General features: G+C 36.4%; 1 protein-coding gene across 50 annotated transcripts in view; it reads left to right on the top strand.

Moving 5' to 3' along the window:
• The window catches only part of BAZ2B (bromodomain adjacent to zinc finger domain 2B), a 296,344-nt gene that overhangs the window by 259,802 nt on the left and 14,728 nt on the right, over positions 1–21,814 (top strand). For 46 of the 50 annotated variants that reach the window (XM_070580007.1, XM_070580002.1, XM_070579997.1 and 43 more), the window contains 7 exons: positions 8,876–9,531; positions 9,955–10,228; positions 10,404–10,559; positions 10,943–11,103; positions 15,452–15,762; positions 16,147–16,282; positions 19,746–19,892. In XM_070580007.1, the coding sequence (XP_070436108.1) occupies positions 8,876–9,531; positions 9,955–10,228; positions 10,404–10,559; positions 10,943–11,103; positions 15,452–15,762; positions 16,147–16,282; positions 19,746–19,892 (1,841 nt within the window). The remainder of the gene's footprint in view (positions 1–8,875; positions 9,532–9,954; positions 10,229–10,403; positions 10,560–10,942; positions 11,104–15,451; positions 15,763–16,146; positions 16,283–19,745; positions 19,893–21,814) is intronic. The other 4 variants (XM_008513691.2, XM_070579980.1, XM_008513689.2 and 1 more) reach the window with 2 other exon arrangements.

Raw genomic sequence — 21,814 nt, 5'->3', positions numbered from 1 at the left:
TTCAAATGCTGCCTTCTGAAGGCGACATCCGATAGCCAGAGAAATTCCAAAACAAGTAATATACCGCAACATTAGGAGATACAGAGCTCCCCTGAGCCATCCCCTGGACTATCCAACAAATAGTCCAAAGCTGTGCATTTATATAATATTATTCAAGTCAGGGAATCAGTGCTAATTTGTTCAGTGATAGGAGCATTGTCCCCCAAGACAGCTGATTGTGGGTCATACTCTCAGCTTCATAGGTACCTGTTCAAGGAAAGAGCTGTTGTGCACAGTAATGAAAGCCTGTGTCCCTGATACCTGCAGGTAGGCTCTGATGCTGGCACTGGAGACCACAGCTGGGAAAGTCTCCAGTGCCTTTTAGATTTTGAATTTCTGTTAGCACCATGCTCTAAACAACTGAACTAACCATCCAGTTTGAGTCTTTATAAAAGGTCTCATAATTATTCCCAAAGGGTGTAGACAGTGTTCTGTCCAAGTAGGAGGCAGGAATATCCTGCCTTTCACATAAGAAAACAAGCTCCATTGGATCACAGAGAGTGTTAACCAGTCTGGTTCAATGCTACATTTTGTATCCACATGGTGTTTATGCTTCCCCAGGGTTAGCACACTGCCAGTGTGCTGTTAGTTAGATTCAACTGCATGTCTGAATGGAAAACAGTGCCCCTGATGTGGGAAATGGATCAGTGGGAGCTGAGATGTCAGGAGAAGAGTGTCACTGTGCCCTGAGGAGACAGAGTTTTACACAGAAGAACCACGAAGGACAGGATTACAGATGGCCAGGGCAAATGAGGACCCTGAATAAGGAGGAGTGATTCCTATGCTGTTGTCTGGGAGGTGCCTCCAAAGGTCCCCCACAGTTAAGTAGGTTGAGGATGACAAATCCAAAATCGTGATAGGTTTGAAGTGAATGTCATTGTGTGGGATAGCTGCAGAGGGTTTTTCAGTACAGTTTGTTCATATCTGTAAGAAACAGAATTATTCACACTCCAACTACCCTCTCACCTTCTGTGATTAGGATGTTCATACCCAAGCAAAATCCATCATTATCTTCAGAGGTGATCCATACAGTCTCTCCTTTTTTTCTGGAACAATAAGTTCCACATGAAACCGAAAGTTATCATTTTCCCACCAAAGATGTCTTCCAGGTGGAATACACTGTATGGTATAAGGACTGCAGCAAAATCTCCCACAGGTAGAGTGACTGTACAAGAGAAGTTTAGAACTGTTTGGAGTAAACAGAGAATCCAAATTGCTCCTCTTGAGGGTGTAGCTTGCAAGTGTCATCTGGAAAGCAGGAGTATGTGGACATTTGTGTCTATCCAGTCGTCTGTAATATGAACAACACAAACCTCCCAGCCACCTGTTAAAATCATGATAGGTACCAAAAAAGGAGAGGAATATTGAGGTATAAAAACTCAGAATCCCAGCATACTAAGCAGATTCTTCATTTCTGCTCTTCCACTCTAGGATACCAAGGAACTTTAACAAAATAGAGAGACCTTTCTGAGGGATAAGCAGTGTTCAAAGTATAAACAGTAGAGGGCAGCCAGACCAGACAGTCTTAGAGAGGTCATTGTTGAAGGGGTTGGTGTAGCTATCTTTTAGAATGCTATTCCAGCATCCTATACTACCTATGGATAAGAAGGAGCATGGATCAGTCACCCAGTACCGTGTTGGCAAGCCCGTTGTTGATTGGCAGCAGCTATGAAAGGAATTCCAATTGTTTGATTGTGTCATTTCTGGAAACCCTGATATATGACAAATATGTTTCAGTCCTAATAGTATGTATATTGTCTGCACATGCAAGAGGCACAGTAATTCCATATCCAGAAAAGGTGTATACCATTCAGTGACTAGCAGAAATCAGATACTCAAAAGCTAACAAATGCCATCACAGTCTCTTTGCGAGAGACTTCAGTCATAGGCACTTGCAGGGCTAGTATCAAACAGGGGTGTTAAATTGTGAAATGGTTTTGCTCAGTACCCCTACCTGAATCTATTCTCGTTTATGAAACACAATCTCTTTCTCCTCCAGGTATGCAACACTGTTACACAACCTAGGCAGGCCTTGTAAATACAGATGAGTTTTGGCAACATACCTGGCCAACAGTTATGGAAGCTACCAGTAGAGGTCACAATATATGTCTAGCTGATACGTGGACATGCTTGTGCAGGACTTAAATACCCCAGGGTTTCCATGCCAGTATGCAATCTGATAAAGGAACTACTGGAGTTCAGACTAAAGGTCCAAAAGCCTTTGCAGTGATTGTGATTCTGGTCTTTCAACCATAGGTAACACCAAATACCAACCCCAATAGAGGAACTTGTTTGCCGATGCTCTTTTGCATTCTGCAACAAAAGATACTTGGTCTCTCGTTTCTAGCAAGCCCATAAATGTTTGAGGCTCTTCTTTCCAGCACAATGAACTGAGGAGTATGGTTAGTGATCCCTTGGAGGGGGACCTGGGGACTGAGCCCAGCCATAGTCTTCCTTAAGTTTGAAAGAGCCCAGATCAGAGAACAAAGAAGCCTTGGTCCAGGACTTGAATCAGACTCATAAAGTAGAGCTGATGACTGTGAGTATTCCCACCCGTGGTCCCATTTCAAAAGAGTCAAAATGATATAGGGTAAGTCCCTCCGTTCTATTCTCCGAGTCCTTTTCTAAAGAGTCTAGAAGCTGTACGATCTTACCAGAGAGTTTGGGGGATCGCTGAAGGAGATTCCTCCCCAGGGACCTTCTCCACCTAATCTGGTGACTCACCCTCTCCTTGACCACTCTTCAAGTCTATGAATCATTTGATATTCTGTGTCTCATCTCACAGATCTCTATTCTACAGTCTCAGTGGGTCTTTTAAGTTTTTGAATAGAACCACACTCCCACACTCTAGAATTATGCGAACATCATCTCTGTCTTGTCAATCCTTCTGTAAATGAGCAATATCACATTTATTGTTGGGACAGAGCCTCTGCAGTAGTCTAGCCTGTCTATCTTTATCCTTCCTTTGTTCCTTTTTTCTTTTAATTTTGTGCAGAAACCTCTGCCACTTATTAGACTCTCTCTTTTCATTTCCCCCTCTGAGATGGGGCTTGTATGACCTAAAAGAACTATTCGATTTCTAACAGTGCCTCCAAGATGAAGGAGTAAAGTCAAAGCCATTGTCCCCTTAGGTGCACCTGTTCTGATTCAATCTTCCAACATTCTCTGCACCAAGGGCATGTTGTCAGGCCTTCCCCTCTCAAGCCCTGGGTTTTCTTACAATCATGCTAACACAGCCAGCATCTCAGCAGCTACATCCCCTGTAGATCTAGTCCAGTTCACATTCAAGAGTCTCAAGAAAATTACCCCAATGGGGATATGTTTTACCAATGCTACCAAGCATCCAGTTTGGAAATGGGGTGGCAACAGCTGTCCCAGCATTATTAGTCAACCCAGACTGCTCATTCTGTAACAGAGACATGTGCTTCCCCCTACTCAGCTTCATTTAATACCTCTGTGGTCCCCTCATCATGCAAATAAGCAAGCCAAGCCTCTAAGGATCTTTCCAAGAACTTATGGTAGTGGATCTGTTGAGAACCCAGCTCTGATTCTGTATACTGCTGGATTCCTTTCTGCTGGTGTCCTATAGAGCAGTCCTCACAATAACTGGCTTCATTTCCATAGGGGCCAGTTGCTTCATATGTTTTAATAGAGGGATAGTGGGAGTTTGCCCTACTTTCCCCTGTAAAGGGGCTGCCATCACTCTTTGTAGTTTACCCTTCACCTTAGGACTCATGGAAATCTCTAAACTGGTAAGGAGGGGGGACAGAATTAAATTTCAAGCCACTTTTTAACCAATAGTCACCCTCTTTAGTGTACCACTTTAGAACGTCTACCATCCTTGGGCATCGCTTCTGAGACCGTTGTAACTCTACCAAGTGAATTACCACTGACCCCAAGGAGAAATTCTTCCACACCTGGGTACTTCCATTCCAGAAATCCATGATATCAGGACTTTGTTGGATACCAACTGTTGTACAAGATACGTGGTCACAAAAACCACCAATGACACACATAGTGCTAATAGCAGCAAAGTGGATTAGTGAAGGCAACTTAAAAGCAGAGAAGTAACAATACATAGAATCTCTCAGTTCCCATACTGGTTCCGCAGGACTAGGATGTGTGACAAGAACACTTCAAGAGACAAAACACTATACCCTGCACCTTTCTGTATATTTATGGGTTTGTGTGAGAAAGGGTAGAAAGCTCTTAGTTTCTCTGAGTGACAGTAAACATATCAGGGAAGCTTCAGGTCTAGGAACAGTGCTGGGGGTATGCACACCAAGAGTCAAAGTCTCCGTACCGAGGGCCCTGAGAACAGTGTTGACATTAGCTGGCTAAAGTCCCTGCTATCCTGCAGGCCCTCGGGAAAGTGGGAAGGAAGAAAGCCCCCATGGCTACTCAGCTAAAACCAAGAATTTTTTCTCATTCAATTCACTATCTTTTGTTTTGTTTTAACGATTTGGGGTATATTAGATTGTAGATAATTTATTCAATATTATAAGGAAAACAAACAAGTTTGTTGTTAATCATATGTATAAGCTGTGATGTGAATGTTACTTTCATTTTGCATTAAGGTATGGTTACAGCATTAGGTCTATAAGTATAAAATGTAATTCCCGTTATGGATATGTGGGGGAATCTTACCTGAAGGGTGAAGGTATTATGGTATCACTCATCTTTTTTAAAATTCCTGGATCAGACTGGGAAGAAACAATCCTAGATGGATACGGTAAGACTTGTCCATCTTATCATGGACATGATAAGAATCTCTCCCTTTAGTCTTCTCCACAGTAATAGCAAGATGTCTCCTAGGAGCTGGGTTGTGGTAGCACTGTTGACATGGAGACCGTGGAGGTGCCATCAAATTACTCCTGAAGTTACGCTATACTGAATGGGTAAGGGCCTTTGAGCCCTGGGAGGAAGCCACTGAACAGAGACCTGTACTCTAAATGCCAGTGTTTTTACCTTTCTTGCGTTCTTACTCTGTGTTTCACTTGGAGTTTAGTAAAATCTATTTGAAAGTCTTAGCCTGCTTCAGCCCAACTAAGGAGAGCCAAAGGAAAAAAATTTTCCCTTAAACTGGGAGTGGTGGACCCCTAGGGTCCAGTGACAACTGTTAGGTGAACTGAGAGGGTTCAGAGTGATTCTGATAAAACTCAGGAAGATGTAGTCTCTTTCTAATATCAACCTTGCTATTGTTAGGATTTGTTTTAATTGGGAAATGGTATTTTGTTTGTCATTATGCACTTGCCATTCTAGCTGGAAAGCTAATCAGGTGATGAGCACTCCCTCTTTCATCTCTTACTTGTCTCCTGTTTAGTCTGTTTTGAGGATGTTTATTAATACTCAGTGACACACGTCAAAGAAGTAAGGGCTGCAAAGAACAGGGGACTATGTGAAATAGGACACAAAACTATTTAAAATGAAAGAATCTCTTTATCCTAAACATCCTATATACATTTTCAAATTTTTTTAAATAATATTTACATTTTAGTTAGAGGTTTAGCTGTTTATAATTAAGCAATTTGAATATAAAAGTTAAAGACAACCATGAATAGGCTATTAAAATGTATCATCAGCTCAGTCTACTTGATTGGATACAAATGGAAAGTTATCTGTGGGTCTCAAATCAATAAGAATTGGTTGATTGGTTGGTTAATCTATTTGTTTTTGGATATGTGACAATGGTTTTTGAGATAATAGTTCTCAAAATAAATCAAAGACAAATACTAGTACTTCCTTAGTAGCCAATAACTTATATTAAGTTAAGGAAATTTGTAAGCATGGGTATATGAAGAGAATATTTGTAACTATTTTCACATGGGCCTGATTGGAGGTGATGAAGTAGGGTGGTCTTCTCAGGACAAATGAGCAGAAATGCATAAAGCTCCTATGAGGTACAAGATTTTTTTCTGATTGTTTTTAAGATTTCCTCTATCATTGGTTTTGAGCAATTTGATTTTGATATGTCTTGGTATAGTTGTCTTCATGTTTCTTTTGCTTGGAGGTTGTTGAGTTTCTTGGATCTTGGTTTATAGTTTTCATCAAATTTGGAAGTTTTTCAGCCATTATTTTTTCAAATTTAGTGTCCTTGCCTATTAATTCTACTGTCTTCTTAGTTGGGGGCAGTTTTCATTGTTTGATTTTTCTGATTAGGTGTCATGTTTTCCTGCATCTTTGCACGCTTTCTACTTTTAATTGGATCCCCAACATTGTGAATTTTACCTTGTTGAGTGATGGATATTTTTGAATCCCTGTAAATATTTTTGAGGTTTTTTTAACTGAAACAGCTAAGTTACTTGGGAAAAGTTTGATCCTTTTGGTCTTGCTTTTAAAATTTGTTAGGCGGGACTGGAACAGTGCTCAGTCTAGAGCTAATTATCCCCTAACTACTAAAGCCAGATCCTTCTGAGTCCTCTACCTGAGCTTGCCCAGCCTCGTTGGTAGGAACAGGTACTATTCCCAGCCTGTGTGAGCACCTGGCACTGTCACCTCTAATCCTTTCAGGTGGTGCTTTCCTGGTCTCAGGTAGATTCCTCACACATAGGCACAGATCGTTACTCAGCTGAATACTCGAGGGGTCCCTCTGTAGATCTCTGGAGTTCTCTCTCCACACAGTCTCTCCTCGCTAGTACTCTCCCCTGAGCACTCTAGCCACTTTGGTCTCTCTCCTCATCTCAAGGAGTCGACCAGGTTCTGCCTGGATTCCTCCTCCCTGTGCTATAGCCTGGAAACTATGCAAGGCGATAAGCTGGGGCACTCACAGGGCTTACTGCATTTGTTTTCTGTCTTTGTTGTCTGATGTCCAGTTTCTTACAAACTGTGTCATATATTTTGTCTGTTTTTTGGTTGTTTCATGCAGGAGGGTAAATCTAGTCCCTGTTACTCCATATTGGCCAGAAGCATATGTCTGAGGTATAGGATTTTATTTTGGGATAGAAACTAATTTCAAGAGAAGCATTTGAAAGCTATTTCAAGCATTAATCACTGATTGCTTAAATAAATTATGATGTATCTATATAATAGAAATTATGTAGCTGATTGAAGAGTGAGGTTCAGTTACATGTTTTGCCATAGAAAGCTGTCTAAGATATATAGTAAAAATATTGAATTTATCCTTTTATTTTATCATTCAAGAAATATTTATTGAGCCTCTATTTTATAGCAGCCACCATGTTAGGCATTTGGGATCCAATAATAAGCAAGATAGTCACTGCTCTGCTTTTGAGTAAAGCTTGTTGATTTACATTCTAGTGTGTGAGTGGGGGATGGAATAGAAAAACAAACAAACAAAAAGCTGTTGTGTATAATGGTAAATTCTGCAAAGGAAATATGTAGAATGATAGTCTAAGGTGAATGGGATGGAGACGTTACTTGACATAAGATGGTCAGAGAAAACCTCTGTGAGGAAATAGCACTTAATCTGAGACGTGAAGGGTAAGGAGCCAGTCAACAAAACAGTATCCTAGGCAGAGGGAGCAGCAAGTGCAAAGACCCCAAGAAAGGAAAGAACTTAGCTTGTTTGAGAAGCTGAGAAAAGGGGGAAAGGAAGAGCAAGGTTAGCAAGGACAAGGGTGGCCAGAGGTTGTAGAGGTTTTCAGGAACCAGATCGTATAGTGTTGTAGGCCTTGCTTAGGAGTTTGGATTTTATTCTAAGTTGCAGAAAAAGGAATAGTAGTATCCCATTTATGTAATAATGCAAAATGATAGTCACATATATGCGTATGAGATTTCCAGAAGGATGTATTGACGTGATTGGTTAACCCTGGTTACCTCTGAACAATAAAACTAGGGACTGAGGGAGTAGAGCCGAAAGGGTTAACGTTAAGCCTCTCATTACTGAATATTTTACCTTGAATTATATTACTTCTCAAATTGAATAAAGTAGTGGATTTATATTTTTATAAGAGTTCTTATAAATTATTTTTAAAACATTGATCAAAAATATGAGCCAGAAGTTCACAAAGGAGAAATATTAATAAAGCTATGAAAAGATATTCAGCCTTACTACTGATAAGAAAAAAATAGAATTTAGATTTTCACTTCCCAGATATTGGCAAAGACAAAAAATATTGATAGTATTCAATTTTGTTGAGAGTGTAGGCAAACAGAGGCTCTTGTGTACTTCTGGTGTGAATTTGTATTGATTAGACTTTCTAGAGGGCAATTTGACGACGTATTTCAAAAACTCTGAAAAGTACATATCTTAGGACTCAGTAAGTTTTTTTCTGGAAGTTTATCCTAAGGAAGTAAATCAGAAAAAAAAATTTTAAGTCTAAAGATACAGATACGAGATCGTTCATCATTTATAGCATTGTTTATAATAGTGAATAACTGGGCCCTATTAATAGCCATCAGTAGAAGATAGTTGTTTAAATTATGATCAAGTCCACTGAATGCTCTATAGTCATTAAAATTTATGGTGTAGTTATATATTTATTGACATATCAGGATGTTTACAGAGTATTATTCAGTAAAACATATAGGATAGAATATTACGTATATAATAGGATTTCCTTTTTTTAATTTATAGGTTTAAATGTGTATGTACTGGAAGGATTTATACAAAAATGTGAATAATAGTTCTTGCTGTGTGTTAGGACTTTTAATATTTTTTATATTTTAATTTTTTATAATGGTTAATTACAAAATCACGTTGGTTTTTCAATGAGCAAAAAAGTCTAGTCTATAAAAAAGGAAAAACCAGAGAGTATTAAGTAATCTAGAAAAGTTTGTTAAAATATTTATGCATATAACTTGATAAATAGTAATAAAATATAGTATTGGTTTGATTGCGAGTCACTGATCTTCATAATACTTTTCAATTTTGTAGGACTAGAAGAAATTGCAAAAGAAAGAGAAAAACTAAAAAAGGCCGAAAGTATCCAGATCAAAGAAGAAATATTTGAGACTTCTGAGGATACAATAAATTGTTCAAATCCAGATCATTGTGAGCAAAAGGAAGATCCTAAAGAAAAAGACAACACAAATCTATTTCTCCAGAAACCTGGCTCTTTTTCAAAATTAAGCAAACTTTTAGAAGTAGCTAAGATGCCTCCTGAGACAGATGTAATGACCCCCAAACCAAATAGTAGTGCAAATGGGTGCACACTGTCTTATCAAAACAGTGGAAAACATTCGTTGGGCAGTATTCAGTCAACAGCAACACAAAGCAGCGTGGAAAAGACAGACTCTAATAATCTGTTCAACACTGGTTCAGGTGGTCCAGGGAAGTTCTACAGTCCTCTCCCCAACGACCAGTTGTTAAAAACGCTGACTGAAAAGAATAAACAGTGGTTTAGTCTTTTGCCAAGAGCACCCTGTGATGACGCTTCACTTGCCCATGCCGGTACGCCAACTGCTTCCTTGGTGACCCCTCAGTCCCAGCCGCCGTCTAAGTCACCTTCGCCTGCCCCTGCTCCTCTTCCTGGACCCTCTTCTGCCCAGAATCCTGTTGGCCTAAATGCATTTGCTTTATCACCTCTTCAGGTTAGTACTGCTAATTGTAACTCATTTTTATTTGCTTTATTTAATCTTTGGCCCCCTGAAGATTTTCAAAGGGAATCAGTTGAATATTTGTATTATCCTTGCCACAGTTTGGAAACTGAAAAGAGTCAGAATTGCTATCACCAAACTCCATCAGAACTACCAACTTCTAGTCTAGGTCTAAGGCAAAGGCTTCTTTAATTACTTTTTAACTTACTACTGTTATAGTATATCTGAAAGGCAGTTACTTTGGGGAGCAAAAAAGAGCATGGAATTTAACATTGTTGCTACTGTATTTAGTTTTCCTTTAATCAGGATAAGTGAAAGAATATTTTTTCAGAATTTTAAAAATAATTTCAGATTCTAAACATTTTCCCTAACTTCTACTGTTACAATGTTGTTTCATTTTGTTTTTGTCTTTTGCAGATGAAAAGCGGAGTATCTATGATGGGACTCCAGTTTTGTGGATGGCCCACTGGTGTGCTTACTTCCAATATTCCATTTACATCACCTTTACCCAGTCTGGGATCAGGGTTGGGACTATCAGAAGGAAATGGTAATTCATTCTTGACTCCCAATGTTGCTTCAAATAAAAGTGAATCTCCAGTACCACAGACTGAAAAAGTCTCTTCAACTCAACCTGCAGCTGTTGAAGTAGCAAAACCAGTAGATTTTCCTAGTCCAAAACCTATTCCAGAAGGTAGGTACACTGAGATGGTTTATAGCCACTTACTTTATTTCATTGTTAGAGCTTCCTATGTTATAACTGAATCTTTGATGGTTTTATGCATAGTCAAAAATCTTTTGATTTGCATTGTGTCATTAATTCCTATTCAAAATATTTGTAAAAGATCTACATATTTATCTTGACTTAGAAATGCAGTTTGGTTGGTGGAGAATTATTGACCCAGAGGACCTAAAAGCTTTGCTCAAAGTGCTACATCTCAGAGGAATAAGAGAAAAGGCATTACAAAAACAAATTCAGAAACACTTGGATTATATTACTCAAGCCTGCATCAAAAATAAGGATGGTATGTACCTAAAACAGATTTCTGCTTTCCTGCCTAGTTATGAGAATTCATTCTTTGATCTTAAAACATATTTTAGTGTGTCTTAATTCTTAACGTATTACTAATAGGCATTTTTTTTTCTATTTTGCTCAACAAACAGTAACTATGTACATTTCTTAAATTGGTATTACTTTCTTATAATTTTTTATAACCTGCAGACATATTGTTTTGTTTCTTAAAAAAAGATGATTCCAACTTTTAAGAGTAAGCTTCCTGCATGTGCAGAAGTGCATTTGTGTGTGTTAGGTTACCCATACATGTTACCCCTGGAATTTTATTCACTTTCTGGAAGAAATCATTGAGGGATAAAGTGGATTTTAAAATTAATTTCCTTTCCAATGTAGTTGCTATTATTGAATTAAATGAAAATGAAGAAAACCAGGTAACTCGAGATATTGTGGAGAACTGGTCAGTGGAAGAACAAGCAATGGACATGGATTTGAGTGTTCTTCAACAGGTAGAAGATCTAGAAAGGAGGGTTGCATCAGCAAGTTTGCAAGTAAAGGTAAAATTGACTTGGAATAAAATCTTTTTTTAGGATAATGGAAGGTAACTAATATTTATTATATGCCTGATATATGCCAGGTACTGTGCTAAATGTTTTCACTTTATCTCATTTCATTCTCAAAACGATCCTGAATTAATTTCCCCCATCTTACAGGTAAGAAACAAGGCTCAGAGTAAGTAAGCTGCCGGTGGTCATATAGTAAGTGACTAAATGTGAAGTCAAACCAAGTCTGTCTGACTCCACAGCCCGTGTTCTTTTTACTAAATCTTGCTGTGTCTTTAATGGTATTCAAAAATATCATTTCTGGTATGCATTTCTTTACCACAAGCAGAATTTCACAGTTTTACTTGTGATAGAAGTAATACTCTATCAGACTCCTACTATAGTGTTTCACATAGGACCAGGACCTCCCTTGTATACAAGCCGTGTTATATGTCAGACTTTTACTCTATATAACTTCAAATTGGAGAATATAGATATACCCAAATATACCTTATATCATGATACACATGCTCACACACACCCTAGGTATGTTTGTAAAGTTTTAATTAATTTATCTACTGGGTATTATTACCATGTCACAAGCAGTGATTAGAAGTGGCTTCCACTGGACAGGCGAAAGGAAAACTTTACCTTTATGCAAGAATTTTTGGTTTTGTAAAGAGGAGTGTAACGGTCTTCTCAATTGATAATATGGTGATGTCTCTGAGACTGAATGGATAGATGATGAATAAGTGTGAGACAGACACATGAAAAGGCGTGGAAAATGTAGTCTCCATGTAATTTGATTTGATATTTCATTTTATTGAGAGTGAGAAACTTAAGCCATAATACTATGCCGTCCAATGGTTAAAATTTTGCTTCATAATTACTTTAATGCTGACAATTGGAAACTTTTGAGGATCTCCGAAAACTGTCGTTTTCCACAGCTAATCAAATATCCTTTTCTTGCCACAAACATAATTACTAACTTTGGGAAGCAAAAATTTATTATTGCTGAAAGTATTGTGCTGGCAAACGATATGTATCGTCCTCTTGGTACCATAATACAATATAAAATTGCTTCATTCATCTGGCATCTTCAACAAATGAAGTCTTGCGTACAGGTTAATTTTCTGGAGAAATGAAAATTATTCCATTTAGTGCCATAATATTTTAACATGTTTTTTGGATCCCTTATGTTATGCATTACACTGCCTTCTTACTTGAGAATAATGAGTTTGATTATTATCTTGGTTACACAAGATCATCGAATGAAGACCAATTGTTAGATAATGATTCCCTCGGGAAATGTTGAAGAGGTTTTGCCCCTACATTAAATGATCCTTGTATGCTTTGCTGTTTAAACTGCTACATCTACTTTCTATAGTCTTTCTCATCTCTCGTGGTCAGTTGTTACCACTTGCTGGTTTAAATTGGATTGGTCCTACTAGCCCTGTTTTTCTCCAACTTCCCCCCATCTAACTTGCCAATTCTAATTGGCTATTGGTTTGGGAAGCATATCATCAAGCTTTTAAAATTATGTATAAAGTCAGAGCATGGGCCTGAAACATTTTCCTGGAGATATACTCAGATTTTGGTGCATTGACCTTGTCACGTTACTGTCTGCTTAGATGTTCTTGGCTGTGTTCTTAGAGGCTAAGATAAGTGGAATTTGTTTTTTAAATGGGATATTTTAGCATCCTGTTAATAAGGTATTACTGAATTATCCTGTATTATTCTAAGAAATGAATTATAGTTATATTAGTCTTGAAGAGTCTAAAAACACAAGTGATGAAAATAACCACAAAACGTTATTTTAATATCTATAGAAGGTTTATGATGCTTTTTTTCTTAAAAAGAAAATAGAGTTATGTGTTTAGCCTGGGGAATTAGCCATTGTGAAGACACCTTAAGCAGGTGGCCTGGGACTACTTAAGTGCATTCATTTCTATTTTAATATTTTAGCACTCCAGCTTGCTAATAATTTGGGAATTCTTTTTTTATATTGTAGAAAAATCTGCACGTCTAGTCCTAGTTCTGTTGTTGAAAGTATACGAAAAGCCTAATCACTCTTTCAGCTCCTCTAAAGATGGCTCCTGTATTTCTTTTTAAGTTTTCTCTTTTGCAAACTAGTTAATTCCTTCAACTGTTGGTCCTATGAAATGGTTTCCATGTCCATAATTGTCTTCTGAATAAACACCAGTGTCAATATCCTTCTTAAAATGTTGTACCCATAAGTGTACATAGAGTTGTCTGAATGTGTGCATAGGACCTTTACTTTCCTTAATCTGGCACTATACTTCTATTAATGCAATTTGAATTTGTAACAGCTTTTTAGCACGCACATCGTAACTATTGCTACACTGAGTATGCACTATAAAAAAATCTCTGGGCCTCTTTCAAAGTGCTTGTAAGTGAGTTATATCACATGTGGTATTTCTGTAATCAGTTGTTCAAACTTGAAAGCTAAAATTTACATTTATCATTGTTCTAGTTTCATTAATTTCATTTGATATTTTTCATTTCATAATAATTTCATTTTGATTTTTGAAATATTTTCCATATTTCAGCATATGGAACTATTTTTATCAAGTCCTGTCGTACAGAATATTGAACTTCCTTCCTAGTTTTAAGTCACCTGAAGATTTAATAGCAATCAACCAGGTTATGCGTAAGTGCATTAACAGGACAAATATAGAACCTTTGGACATTGGCACTGAGGACCTCTTCTGAGGTGATAAGCTCTGTTAATTACCATTCTTTGGATATAGTTTTCAACCGTCTAGATTTCTCTAACTCTAATCTAGTTTTCATTTTTTTGTCTCATTAGTTGCCTTGCAGAAATCAAGATATACTATGTTTACAGGGTTCCCTCGATTTAGCAACTTAGTATCCCTTTTAAAATAAGGGAATGAAGTTCATTTGACATAACTGGTACCTAATGCACTTATGTATACTATTCATAATTCCATCCTTACTTTCTAAATATAAATGTTCTACTGAGTTAAAGAGGAAGAATTGACCCCAATATATAAGATAAAATAATTATCCCTAAAGAAATTTAATAAAAAGAATATTCTATTTTTCATTTAATATGCATTTGCTATCTATTCCACATCAGCCAGTAGATACCACGGAATTGGGTAAAATGTGGTTTCTGCCCTCATAAAGCTTGCCATATAATAGGGAGATAAGACATGTGTACATCTCTCCAAAATCTAGTAACTGACCGCAGAAAAGTACAAAGCCATGCATAAATTTAGAAAAAGAATACTATGCAACTTCTGGTGGAGACAAGAGAAAGATCAGGGAAGATTTCATGTAGAAGTCAAGATGGAACTTGAGAAGATGAGTATGCTTTTGAGAGTCAGAGAACAGGAAATACCGTACTAGCAAGAGTGAACACCGTGAGCAGAACACCAGGATATGTTTGGGGAGTGGCAAGGCATGAAATTTGACTGCAGGGTAGGATGCATGAATGGGAACATGAGAGAAAGAGGTAGATTGAGGTACTCAAATGTCGTGGTAAATGTTTGGACTTTGTTAAACAGTAGGGAATCTTTGAAGGATTTTGAGCTAGAGGATCGATATAAGCAAACTGAGTTACAAGGTCATTCATTTATTCAATCAACATCTATGTATTGAGTGCCCACTATTTGCCTTCACTGTGTTGGAGATAAAATGAATAATAGCAGACATGGTCCTGGCCCTCATGGAATTTAGAGGTAGAGAGATGTTAATCAAATAATCACAGTAGTATAAAATTGTGACTGTCACAAGGCTATGGAGTATTATATGGTCCTATGAGAGCTGTCATAGAGAAACTTACCTCCTAAAGGAGGTCAAGGAAGGATTCCCTGAGGAAGTAGATTTTAACATGAGAGCTGCAGGGTGAGTGGAGTTAACTAGGTAAAGAGGAACAGGGAAAAGCTGTTCAGACAAACATAACAGTCTATGCAAAGCTCCTGAGGCCAAAGGAAAAATGGTGAGTACATTTTTGACCTGTACAGAAGAGTGGTGGAAGGAATGAAAATGGGAAGGAAGAGCAAAGTTCAGAGACTACGGAGAGGTTTCCGTTTCAGTAGTCCCTTGAAATTAATAAACATTTAGTCTTCAGAGTACTTTGCTGTTTTTCATCATACCTTTCATAATATCAAAAGTTACTAAATTTCCTTCTTTAAACTGCACTTACAACTGTTTCATTTAATTTTCTGTTCTTGTTTCTACCTAGCATTAGGAAACACAAGGTAAAAACTTTTAGTAAAGATCTGCTGGTGTCTGCTGCTGTATTTTAAGTAAAGGTAATTCACCCAGCAGGCATTTTAGGAGGAAACCATAATAACGTTATTCTCTTGATATATAGGGTTGGATGTGTCCAGAGCCTGCATCAGAAAGGGAGGACTTGGTATATTTTGAACATAAGTCATTTTCTAAATTGTGCAAGGAGCATGATGGAGAATTTACTGGCGAAGAAGAAAGCAGTGCACATGCACTAGAACGGAAGAGTGACAACCCCCTAGATATAGCTGTAACCAGGCTGGCTGATTTGGAGCGGAACATTGAAAGAAGGTATCTGAAGAGCCCCTTAAGTACCACCATTCAGATCAAACTGGATAATGTGGGCACAGTTACTGTCCCTGCTCCTGCACCATCCATTAGTGGTGATGGTGACGGGTAGGTTATTGAGATTAACTTGAAAAATTATTGTGCTTCTTTGCTAATTGGAGCCTATTTTCTATTGCCTGTTATCTATGTATCTTCTTGTATGTCTGTGATCCATATGGATCATGCTATTTGCATGGTGCTTTGTAAAAACATTTTTTTTTGTTATGTGCGTTGATAATCCTGCAAAGTGATCTTACATTTACCTGGTTGTGACTAAGCTTTGAGGCACGTAGCCACAGTCTGTGCACTACATCAATTTAGTTGCTTAAACCTTATACTTATTGGCTGTTACGTGTTTTTGTCATTGCTTGGCTTTCAGTGTGATGATTGTTTCACATTCGGTAACTGTAAATGTAGACATGACCTACTTAATTTTTCTATATTTCAATGCAGAATTGAAGAGGATATTGCTCCAGGGCTCAGGGTATGGAGAAGGGCATTATCAGAAGCTCGCAGTGCTGCACAGGTAGCTCTGTGCATTCAGCAGTTACAGAAATCAATAGCATGGGAAAAATCAATTATGAAAGTTGTAAGTGTTTTTATTTAAGAAATACTATAACTAATTTACTTTGTTCTGTTTTTTTCCAACCTCCAGATCCTTCTTAATTATACATTACTTATTGTCAAAATAATGTATGCTGTACTTGAGAGTGCTTAATTCTTGAGTGCTGTGTAGTTTCATATTTTCCTCCTTATTTTGAACTTTTTCAAGGAACCTACCAAATGTGTTACTTTTATTTTTTAAAATCTTGATTCTCCCTCCTTTGAATATTGTTTATAACTCTGACTGAAGTTGTCTTCTACATTCTGTCAACATAATAGTTGTTTGTTAATCTAAACATCTTGAAGGCCTTTCACTCTTGTAAACATTCCAGTTGCTAACATTACCTGCGACATATTCACTGCGTTCCTAAAGTGTCTTTATGTTTCTATCAGTTTTCATTTTTTTAATGCTAAAATACTTGGATTAATAAATACAAAATAAGCAGAGAACTCTTACTTTATGCACTGATATCATGTATTTGGCATTGCATGATATGACATAATTTGACATTAGTTGACATGAAGAGTGGATCTTTTAGTCTTTTATAATGAGAACTGGTTTTTCAGCTTCTTTGTTCAAGCCCAATTAGTTATTTTCATGTAGTGGCCTCTACTTTGTACCAGGTACCAAATGCTATATGTTCAAAATAAAAGCTTTATTTCATATGTTTTCCAGAGAGATATTTATTTTAAATGATGTATGTGTTCCTCTTGCCTCTTATGTATCATATATAAAAATATCTTATTATATGTAGACTTTTATGAATTATTTTAACATTTGCTTTTGAATTACAGATTAGCTTTAAAATTCAAACATTTGAGATTTCATGAATGAATAAGGATAAAATTCCTTTACTTAAAACAGTCGTTCCCCAAAGAAGTAATCCTTAAATAATTTAGCATTCTTTCCTTCATTTTTCCCTCTATGCCTAGACTACTCAGTGTCATATTCATTCTATACAAATAAATTTGGTTTCTTCTGTGGTTTTTCACTTCTTCCTAAAATGTCCATGGCATAAAGAATCTGCAGTTTTCACAGTATGCTCAAATTTGGGTCTTTCCTAGTCTGGATTAGAATTTACCATAAGTTTTAAGGTATTGCTCAGTTCGTCCAGCACTATTTTTACCAGGTAAAAATAATTTGTCTTCTAAAAATTATTATTAAAACCAGTTTTAAAGTCACTGTAGACAAATATATTTGGTGAAATGTAGGCCATAATGATCAAAAAAGATTGAATTCCTATATCAAAATGAAATTGGTACAGTTATTTTTCTCATCTACACCAAAACAATCATCGTTTGGTCAGTTTTGTTATAACCTATACACAGAAACCCAAAACTTGTACCAAAATCTGCCTTTATATTAGTATACTTACTTTCTGCAACCTAAAACTTTATTTCAGTTTCTGCAAAGTCGTAACCTTTTCCATGGTATTAATATACACATATCATTATTTAACTCCATCTCTTATAATTTTTCTTTTTTTAATGTTTAATAACACATTATTTCCTATGAAACTACCTTAAAAAGAAAGCAGAGTTTCATATTCAAAGATTAATGAGAACTTTATAATCTTTAATTAGAAATGTAACAGTGCCTATAATGGTCTTATGTCCTAATGTTAAAGTGCTCAATATCTTTAGAAATACCCTCTTTGCCAGAGACCAAGCTTACCAAGAAAGAAAGAGCTGTTAGAATTTGCCTCCAGATAATTCTCTACCCACCTTATGCTTCATACTGTTGTGAAACAATAGGCAGCACCCACCATTTTTTACTATGGTAGCAAAGGAGTTAAAACCAAGTATTAATACATTTGCTCTACATATTGCAAGCTATTATTGTGATTTTTCAAAAGTGTTATCAACTTGATATTTGCCACCTTTTCTTAATAAGTATCTGAAAATAATTTTACTTTTAAATAATAAATGTGAGGTGTAAGACAGACTTTATAGTATTTTTAATTATCTATTGCAGAAAACGGTGAGAATTTACTTAATGTTCCTGAATATGACTTTTAAATTTTGTTGTTATGGGGATTTAAATATAACCTTCCAAATGTTGTTTCTTAGTGTTTTTCAATAGAAGTTTTAAAAATTTGACTCAAATTTGGAGAAATACACCATATTAATGTATTTAATGATGTGATATTAAGAAAAGTCATAAAATAAGTATTTTCTGTTGGAACGTTAAACTCTGCTGCTTTTGCTCTTAGTACACATGCCACTTTTACTGTTACATATGTATTACATATGCTTGATAGATATTTGTTAAGTTGAATAGTGTGTGTCTGCCATTTTGATAAGATTCTTAAGCTATCATTGGTATACATATTAAGTTATATTGCAACTATTTTAGACTTTCCAGATTAAGATTTAATGTTGTATTGATAATTAAACAAATTAAGTTTGAACAGTTAAGCTATTTTGTTTTTAAGAGTATATAAATACATAACTTTGAATTAGTATAAATGATTTACAGTTTAAATATTTTCATTTTTTAAAATATTAATTGCAGGACATTTTCTACTGACTGGGAATATAAATTGTCAAAATATAATGTTGGTACTTACTGTTTTTTAAGCCATCTTGAAAGTTTTTACTTGTCTAACTTTCCTTCTTTCTCTTTGTGAAACTTCTTATACAGAATATGTATGCATGGGAAAAAAATCTTCTCTTTACAGATTTTAAAGTTCTTAATGGTATTAGAAATTTGTCAACAGAAAAGAAATAATTTTACTTTTAGTTCTAGAAAATAAATCATAACCTTTCTTAAATTCTTTGATTTAATTTATTGTATCAATATTTTTTTCATTAGAAATCATTTTGTAGGATCCATTTTCTGCACTTATGACACATGTTTGATTGGGTTGATTTCCAAAGTTTCCTGGTTTGGATACATTTTTATATCAATCACAAAAAAATAGATGGATAATTTAGTCAAAATAGAGGGATATCTTTTTATTATTATGTATATAATTCTGTAACTAATACAAGTTTCCTAATTTTGATTTCAAAAATTACTCTAACTCTTACTTATTTCTTTCTCAGGATATCATGAGGATGCTAAGATAAGCAAAAGATGAAATATATTAAAAAATTAAAACACCATGTATTAAAGCTATTCATTGCTTTATGTGCTCTAATGTCATGTTAATTATTCCATATGTTAATGTGTACATGCTTCTGAAGTGTGTGCAGGCATTCAACCTCTAGCTTTGTTCTTTGCAGTGTACCTGAAATGTGCATTTACCCCAATTGAACTGCTCACCCCGTCATGTGGTCCATATCTGTGTAATGAGAGATACATAGATGTGTATGGCTACTGTATATTTGTTAGCAAGCGGAATGTTCATTACTAATAAAAATTAGGAATTATTGTATGTTTAATATCCCAATGACTATTATTCATAGCAGAGTGTTAATTTCAAATGATTTTTCATATATTATAGTATTGCCAGATCTGTCGAAAGGGAGATAATGAAGAACTGCTCCTCCTTTGTGATGGCTGTGACAAAGGCTGTCATACATACTGCCATAGACCCAAGATTACGACTATACCAGATGGGGACTGGTTTTGTCCAGCTTGCATTGCTAAGGTAAGACTGATCTAACTCTAGACCTTTTAATTGCGAGATCCAAATGCAGAGTTTTATGGGGACTTTTTAAAGATAGAAGACAAATACCATAAAATTCGCCTTTTTAAAGTGAACAGTTCAATGGGTTTTAATATACTCACAAAGTTGTACAACCATCATCACTATTTAAATTCAGAACATTTTCATGACCCAAAAGAGTATCCTTTTTCCATTAGCAGTCACTCCCCAAGCCCCCTTCTCCCCTCAGTCTTTGGCAACCCCTAATCTACTTTCTATCTCTGTGGATTTGCCTATACTGGTCATTACATATAAATGAAATCATACAATATGTGGCCTTTTGTGTCTGACTTCTTTCCCTTAGCACAATATTTTCAAGGTTCATTCATGTTCTAACATGTATCAAAACTTCCTTTTTATAGTCAAATGATATTCCATTGTATGGATATACTACATTTTGTTTATCCATTCATCAGTTGACAGACTTTGTTTCCACATTTTTGCTGTTATGAATAATGCTGCTGTGAACATCCATACACAAGTTTTTGTATGAATGTATGTTTTCACTTCTCTTGAGTATGTACCTAGGAGTAGAATTGCTAGGTCATATGGTAATAACCATATATATTTTAAGTCACTTTCCAGTCACATTTAAATTAGAAACCTGTGAACTCGCATACCAATTGATTAAAGAGAAGCAATAGGATAAAATAGAAAGAAGTGGGTTTTAGAGTTATAAAGTAAGGAATAAGAAGTGTGAAAGGGGGAGCCAGCCCCGTGGCCAAGTGGTTAAGTTCACGTGCTCCACTTCCCGTGGCCCAGGGTTTCGCTGGTTCGGATCCTGGGCACGGACATGGCACCACTTGTCAGGCCACGTTGAGGCGACATCCCATGTGCCACAACTAGAAGGATCTACAACTAAAAATACACAACTACGTGCTGGGGGGATTTGGGGAGGGGGAAAAAAAAAAGAAGTGTGAAAGGGTCAAAATATATTGGAGGGCCAGACTCTTTGTTACGTATTCCCTACTTCACTCTTGTCCACGTTTAATCTCTTACCCTAATCATTACTAGTAACTACCACCTGTCCGTAAATTCAATTCCAAACATCCATCTGTCCATTGTCTCCTTTCTTCCCAGTCCATTCCCTTGAGCATTCCACCTCCAACAATTCTTTGATCCCATCAGGACCTTCAGTTCATTTATCTTAAGATCTTTTCACTGTCCCTCTCCCCCTTCATGTTCTCTTTCTTCCTAACCTAGCTTATAGTGTGTCAGTATCCTGTTATCATGATCATTGCATCTACCTTTAGCTCCTTTGCCTCTCTCTCACTTGGTAAAACCATCATTCTGGTTAATCCAACTCTCTGACTTCTCCAGCACCTATACCTTTGTATCTGAATATGGCTAGAGAAAACACCCAGCCCTTCAAATTGAGGATGTTAAGAGAGCCTTTAATGGTGCCCAATGTTTTCTCTCCAGCTCTGTCTCCTCCATCCTCATTCTCAGCTAATGACTTTACTCCCATTTCACTGTGAAAAGGGAAGCCATCAGAAGACAATATCACAAGAATTTACCACCACATCTATTATCCTATTATTTCATCGATTTCTTTCAATAATGTCTTATAGTTTTTGTTGTATAGGTCTTTCACTTCCTTGGTTAAATTTATTCCAGATGTCTTATTCTTTGTGTTGTGATTGTAAATGGGGTTGTATTCTTGAGTTCTGTTAGTTTGTTATTAGAGTATAGAAATGTAACTGATTTTTGTATGTTGATTTTATATCCTGCAACTTTGCGGTAGCTGTTGATTATTTCTCATAGTTTTCCAATGGATTCGTTAGGGTTTTCTATATATAGAATCATGTCATCTGCAAACAGCAAGCAAGAGTTTCTCATCTTCCTTGCTAATTTGGATTCCTTTT

The sequence above is a fragment of the Equus przewalskii genome, chromosome 17, assembly GCF_037783145.1.
Source record: "Equus przewalskii isolate Varuska chromosome 17, EquPr2, whole genome shotgun sequence".
Lineage (NCBI taxonomy): Eukaryota > Metazoa > Chordata > Mammalia > Perissodactyla > Equidae > Equus > Equus przewalskii.
This window is presented reverse-complemented; position numbering and strand designations above follow the sequence as displayed.